Source organism: Chionomys nivalis, chromosome 7 (genome assembly GCF_950005125.1).
Source record: "Chionomys nivalis chromosome 7, mChiNiv1.1, whole genome shotgun sequence".
NCBI classification, from domain to species: Eukaryota; Metazoa; Chordata; class Mammalia; order Rodentia; family Cricetidae; genus Chionomys; species Chionomys nivalis.
In genome coordinates, this window is record NC_080092.1 from 11752477 (window position 1) to 11759689 (window position 7213).

The 7213-nt window shown below is 48.6% G+C and overlaps 1 protein-coding gene across 1 annotated transcript; it reads right to left on the reverse strand.

Annotated features, from left to right (window-relative positions):
* Positions 1-3677: 3677 nt before the first annotated feature.
* Positions 3678-6662, reverse strand: LOC130878805 (prostatic spermine-binding protein-like). Its single transcript, XM_057776930.1, has 3 exons — positions 6596-6662; positions 6382-6484; positions 3678-4173 (listed from the first exon to the last, which is right to left on the reverse strand). Exons 1-3 carry the CDS (start codon positions 6648-6650, stop codon positions 3678-3680), a joined length of 654 nt encoding a protein of 217 aa, XP_057632913.1. The 5' UTR covers positions 6651-6662.
* Between the last annotated feature and the right edge of the window lie 551 nt (positions 6663-7213).

Genomic DNA, 7213 nt, shown 5'->3' on the forward strand with positions numbered 1-7213 from the left:
CTCCAGATCACCCCGTTCTCCAGCTGCCTCTGCCTCTCCCTTCTCTGGTCCTGCTCACCATCCTCCCTTACAAAGCTAGCTGCCTATGTAAGCAGGAAGTTGTTACCATTCATTTTTACATGAGGTCACTGGGAGTTCATCAGAGTCAGACAGGAAGGGGACACTGAGCCCCCCTCTCCCTAGCTGGTGACAGGTCTGTTGGAAAGTTACAGTCTGCCATGTGACTGAGCCCAGGGGCAGAAAAGGGGCCGTCTCAAGTCCCAAATTATCCATCAGATGAGGCTCTGTGTCCTAAACCAGTAGCGTGGGGAACTGGGAATGGGGCAAGTCCTAGCCAATGGGAGAAGAGGACAGGAGTTTCTCACGACTGGGGGATTTGAAGAACCATTGTCCTTGCAGGCAGGACAAATTGCACGTTGAAGGTTTTGTGGTTGGGTTGGTGACCCACTACTGAAATCCTTGCCTGGCTACAGAAGATAGCTGGTCAGGCTCCATATCCCCGATTGCTAGGAGTCTTTCCTAGGGTCACCCCCCTCGATTCCAGGGAGTTTCCACTGCTTAGGTTTCCGTATTCCATATTCCATAACCCCTCAATTTCAGTCATCTCTCCCTGTATTCTTCCCCCTCCTCACCACTCCTGGATTGATCCCTCTTGTTCCCATTACCACAGCCCCAGTCCACCTACAAAATCCATTCTGGTTCCTCCTCCCAGGGAGACCCATGCATCCTGTGGGCCCTTCTTATAATTTAGCCTCTCTGGGTCTGTGGATTGTAGCATGGGTATTCTTTATTATTATTAGCTATACCTTATAGCTAATATCCACTTATAAGTGAGTACACGTCATGTTTATCTTTCTGAGGATGATTTTTTTCTAGTTCCATCCATTTGTCTGCAAATTTCACGATGTCATTTTTAACACCTGAGAAATAGTCCATTGTGTAAATGTACCACATTTTCTTATCCAGTCTTTGCTTGCCAAACATCTATGTTGTCTCCAGTTTCCAGTTATTATTAATAAAGCCACAATGGACATAGTTGTGCAAGTGTTCTTTTGTAGAATGGAGCGTCCTTTGGGTATATGTCCAGGAGTGGTATAACAGGGTCTTGAGGTAGATTGATTCCCAGTTTTTTGAGGAACTGCCATATTGATTTCCATAGTGATTGTACTCACACCAGCAAGGAGAAGTGTTCCCAGCATGAAATGCCACTTGGGTTTTTGATCTTAGACATTCTAACAAATGGAAGATGGAGTAACGAAATAGTTTTAATTTGCATTTCCCTGACGGCTAGGGGTGTTGAACACTTCTTTAAGTGTTTCTCAGCCATTTAGGAATGCCATGGAAGGGGGAAGGAAGGATTGTAGGAGCCAGAGGACATCAGGAGAACACGGCCCACAGAATCAACTAAGCAGGGCTTATAGGGGCTCACAGAGACTGAAGCAACAATCACACACCCTGTATGGGCCTGAGCTAGGTTCTCTGCATATATGTTATGGTTGTGAAGCTTCTTGGTGTTCTTGTGGGACTTCTGACAGTGGGAGTGGGGCTGTCTCTGACTCTTTTGCCTGTACTTGGGACCCCTTCCTACTATGTTGTCTTGTCCAGCCTTGATATGGGGGTTTGTATCTAGTCGTATTGTAACTTGCTATGCTGTGTTTGACTGACTGCTATGTAATTGCTACACTGTGTTTCCCTGTGAGGACTGCTCTTTTCTGAAGGAAAACAGAAGGAGCATTGGATCTGGGGTAGAGGGGTTGGGGACGGGGACTGGGAGGCATGGAGGGATGAAACACTGTGGTAAGGATGTAATGTATGAGAGAAGGTTTGGAAAGCTTGACATCACGTGCAGAGTTGATCATACTTGGTTAAAATGTACCATGTAGCCAGGTGGGCGGTAGCCCATTCCTTTAATCCAAGCACTCAGGAGGCAGAGGTAGGTGGATCTCTGTGAGTTTGAGGTCAACCTGGTCTTCAGAGTGAGTTCCAGGACAGCCAGAGCTACACAAAGAAACCCTGTCTCAAAAAGAACGAAGAAAATGTACCATGTATATAATTTGGAGCCAATGTTTATTTACAGAAATTAAATAACAATAGTAATAATACAAATAATAAGTGAGATAGAAAATTCTAGAATACAGGTAAAATATATTTTAAAAAAATAAAGATAAATTTTATATAATAAAATAAGATTTTTTTTTGGAGACTAAAAATGAAAGATGAAAACAAAAGTAAGAACAGTTTAGAGCTCAAAGTTGAGAAGGTCTGAGTGAGTTGTCCAGGTTTCTGGAAAATGGTTTAATACAGGATTTCTCTGCGTACCCCTGGCTGTCCTGGAACTCACTCTGTAGACCAGGCTGGCCTTAAACTCAGAAATCCACCTGTCTCTGTGAACGTGAGATTAAAGGTGTGTGCCACCAACGCCCAGTGACAGAGACTTAAAAGACAAAGAATGTATGTCTAATCAACATAATATCTTGAATTTTGTTAATCCTTTTGTTTTGTTTTGTTTTGTTGATACAAGTTCTCCCTACATAGCCCTGGCTGTCCTGAAACTCACTATGTAGACCAGTTTGGCCTGGAATTCACAGAGATCCACCTGCCTCTGCTTCCTGAGTGCTGGGATTGAAGTGTGTGCCCCAATGCCTGGCCATGTTTTTTGTTAACTATATTAGACTTTAACCACTTGGGCAAATTGAGTCATAACAAAATAAGAATGTGGTGGTTTGAGTGAGAATGGCGTTGTTGGAGGAAGCAGGTCATTGGGGGTGGGCTTTGGGGTTTCCAAAGTTCGAGCCTGACTCAGTGTCCCTCTCTCCTCCTGCTGCCTGCTCATCAAGATGTAGAACTCTAGGCTCCTTCTCCAGCTCTACACCTGCCTGCGTCCTCCCATGTTTCCGCCATGAGAGTAGAGGGCTAAACCTCTGAAACTGTGAGTCAGCCACCTAAATGTTTTCCTTTATAAGAGTTAGGCCATGGCGTCTCTTCTGAGTAATAGAAATCCTAAGACAGGGAGTTTGTTTAAATTTTTAAAGCTTTTATTGGTTTATGTGTGTGAGTGTTTTGCTTGCATGTATTTATGTGAACCGTATGTGTGCCTGGTGCCTGTAGCAGCCAGAAGAAGGTGTCAGGAGCCCCAGAACTGGAGGTCTAGATGGTTGTGAACCACCATGTAGGTGCTGGAAACAAACCAAGTCTCAACTTGTTCCCTGTTTGGGTTGAGTCTGGTGGCCAAGACTCAAGGTTTGGGGTCTGGAGAGATGGCTCAGCAGTTAGGAGCACTGTAAAGCCAGTCCCCACCATCTGGTCAGCACACACTGCGCTCTCCTTGCTGGCCCAGTGCAGTGGCTGGATGCTGCCATCTGGGACCTCAGTCCTGCTGAGTTGACAAAGGGGCTTCCTGTGCAATCCTAACTCAGTGCACAGGTGTGGGTCCAAGACATGAGGAGGAAAAGGAGGCTTTGGGGGACCTCAAACCCATCCCGTTTGGTGACAAGGACCAGTCAGGCTCACATAGATGCACAGAGTTTATTGGACACAGAGACACAGGGCCATGTGGGCTTTGCTTCCTCCTGCCCAGCGTCACCTGGTATACTGGTCCCTCCAGGTGGGTGAGCTTGGCTGAGGATGCAGGACTGAGCTCTGAGCAGCCTAGGGCAATGGTCCTCCCTGTCTGGACCTTAGTTCCCTTTGTCCACACTGTCATCTTTGCAGGCTCCCTTGCTGCCTTCACCATTGTCATTGCTGCCCTTGTCGTTGCTGTTATGAGCGTTTTCTCTGTCATTGCTTTCATCTTCATCATTGCCCCCAGCGTCCTCTTTGGCACCACACAAACTGACCATTGGGTCTTCTGGCTTCTTCGCGATCGAACCTTCAGGGCTGTGTCCCCACTTGAAGTTCAGCGTGGTGATGCAAGTACCAGATAAGTACTTGCCCTCGATCGTCAGGGCGTGCTTGTCTGAGCCACGAGTGACTCTGAGGGGAAAACCGTCTCTCTCAGTACCCAAAGTGGCTTTGCACCCATTGCTGGTCACCAAATGCAGGTAACACACACAGATGCCGTCGTTAGTGCCGGCAGCAATCACACGTTCACCCTTACTCAGCAGGTACTTCTGCTGATTTGATGACTGAGCTCCATAGACGGGACTCCACTGTTCACCAAACAGCAGCTGGACGCTGGGGAGAGAGAGACCCAGTCAAAGTGCTGTGTGCTTAGGAGCACCAGCTCTTTCCTGAAGCTGTGCGCTGTCCTGGTTCCCAGCCTATACTTCAGTCTCCAGATGACATGTCACTTGGTGTTCTGCTTGTCAGCCTGCTCTGTAACCTGTGGTACTTTACCAGCTCTGCCTCTTGGAGACACATCTCTCCCCATGAGTAACCAGAGAGTCTGGCCCATGTCAGACATCTGTGTGTCCGGCCACTGCAGACCATCCTGAGCCTGAATCTTTTGGTGTCTGCCCAACTCAATTTTCCCTCTGGACCTCCTCCCTTGTTGGCCTCAAATGAGTCAGCAAACCACCACTGAGACCTCTCTGCTCAGGCCATTAGACCAGAGATGGACCTTGACCTCAGCGGCAGGTGGTTCTGGGGGACAGAAACCAGTGAGACCAGGTCTGCTCCCTTGGTTGTCCATGTAGGTGTGTGAGTCCCGTGGGTCTTATGGAGGTCTAAAGGGAACTTTTGGGAATTTATTCTCTCCTTCTTCCCTATGGGTTAGGTGGATCAAATTCAAGTGGTCAGGAAGGACGGCCATCACTGTCACCTACAGAACCATCCTGCCACCTTTCACTATCTTAGTGGCAGAGGGGATCAAAGCTGGGGTTCACACGTGCTAGACAAGCCACTCAGGTATGCAGTCTCACCTCCCCACCCTGATTCTGTCTGTCGCCTTCACTGTTTGACCTTTCTTTTGTTTTATTTAAAACATGGTCTCACTGTATAGCCAGGATTTCCTTGAACTTCTTCACAGTGGAAATCCTCCTGCATCAGCCTCCTGAGTTCTGACGTTACTGACATGAGCCACCATGCTGGGCTCCAACCCTCTCTTTGCTTTCTATTCAGACAGGATTTATGAAGTCGTCCAGGTTGAGCCCGAGGGGGCTCTGCAGCACCACCTGCCCTCACGTTTGATATTCTCTAGCATCAGCATCCGGGGAGCTGGAATCACAGGACTGGACCACCAGCCCAGGCTCCAATAGCGCATTTCTTTTTTTTTTTCTTTTTTTTTTTTTTTTTTTTTGGTTTTTCGAGACAGGGTTTCTCTGTGGCTTTGGAGCCTGTCCTGGAACTAGCTCTTGTAGACCAGGCTGGTCTCGAACTCACAGAGATTCACCTGCCTCTGCCTCCCAAGTGCTGGGCAATAGCGCATTTCTAAAGGAAAGCCACATGCTCTCCCGCAGTTGTGAGGACGAGGCTGGAGGACTCTAAGCTTAAGGTCGGCCTGGGATACAGAGTGAGGTCCTGTCTCGGGAAAGTGATGGCTGCAGACAAGCATAGCGGTATGTCTCAGCTTCAGCCCCTAGCACCGTTTATAGATATTTTCCAAACTGGATTGTATATGCAAGGGAGGAGAGAGCATGTGTGCTTGTCCTTGTGTGTGTGTGGTGTGTGTCTGTCTGTCTGCTGTATGTCTGAAATGTACATGTGGCTGCTCTCAGCTTCCATGTGGGTTCTGGGGACTCAAACTGAGGGTCTCATATGTGCACAGCAAATACTTTATCTGCCCAGCCTTCTCCACGTCACCCAACACGGATTTCTTAAGGATTGAGATGACCTCAGTGTTGCATAGGAGACATACTAAAAGAATATTCATTGTTCATCTGAAATTCTGTTAACCTTGGGCACTGTGCTTCCATTTACCAAGCTTGGCACCAGAAATGCAAGGCCATGGCGGCATAAAGGAGAACAACAGAGCTCATGAGGTAGACACTGGGGAGGACAGTCACGATCTGGCCTGTCCCTGGGGAATGGCTGGGCTCTCTGGAACAGAGCAGAGGTCTAGAGTGGCAGAGTGACCCTCACATTTCATGTCCTGTGGACGCAGGGACATCTCTTAGACCATGGAATCAGTTTGTGTCGCCTCCAAGGAGCACTAAGGCCACCACCACTATGTGGAGAAGGGACCCTTCATCCTCTGTGATTCTTCCTGAACCAGAAAGATGGAGGTTCCTCTCTGCCTGCCCCTGATGACTGTCCAGTCTAACCCAAGCCTGAGCATCCCAGCTCTGTGTAGGCTAATTCAACTCAAGCTGGAGAAGTAGAGGCCAAGAGGATTCTGGGAAATAAAGTGGTTATGTATTCAGGGAATCCTCTAAGGGCTCCAGCCAATGAGCCATGGAGGTGGGTACCACCTGGGAGCACTGCAGGAGCTAGAGCGCTACTCACCCAACGAATCCATAAAAACTCGAGAAGACCCGGATGCCCTTGAGTTCACCCTGATCTTCACCACGAATGTAGAAATAGGTACCGATTTTATTGTCTAGTATGTCTGAAGAAAACGAGGCATAAGAAGACGCAGGGTCACTCCCTCACTCAGAGGCCCTTGTGCCTAGAACAGGATGGAGGAGATGAAGGCCACAAAGGAGGCTCAGGTTCTCACTCTGGGCTCTGCAGGTGGGGCCAGCAAGGAGGGCCAAGGTCAGCAGCAGCAGCATGGCTCCTGAGGGTTTGGGGCACAAGCCTGGGGCTTGGAAGTCACAGGGAGATGGCAAGTCTTCAAAAAGGCTCTGAGGAAAAAGACATCAGATCTAAGGGATCCCAACACCCAGACTGAGACAATGGGACATTTGGGAACCCTCTTTTCCCATAGGCTCCAAAGGTTTCAGAAGAACCCAAAGACAGTTTCACCCACATGCCCACACTGAGAGCCCCCAATGCCAGTGTGCTAGCATTCTAACTAAGCTCTTAGCAAGAGGTCCCATGATGTCACCTTACACTGGGCTCCCCAAAGTCTAAAGCTTCTCCTGGAGAAGCCCCGTGTTCCAAACCTCTCCATTCATCCCTCATGGTTCAGTCTCTATCTGGCTCAACCCATCCTCCCTTCCCCTCTGGCCTCTCCTCCTGCACCAGGCTGGGCTGCTGCTCCGTCTTTACCTGTGCTGTGTGGTCTGAGCCTCTCAGCTCGTCCCTTTATACCCCAATGCCACTCAGCCATATGTATATTTTGTGGGATGTTGGTTCCACCATGGGAGGAAAGTGGGGGTGTATCCAGGACACT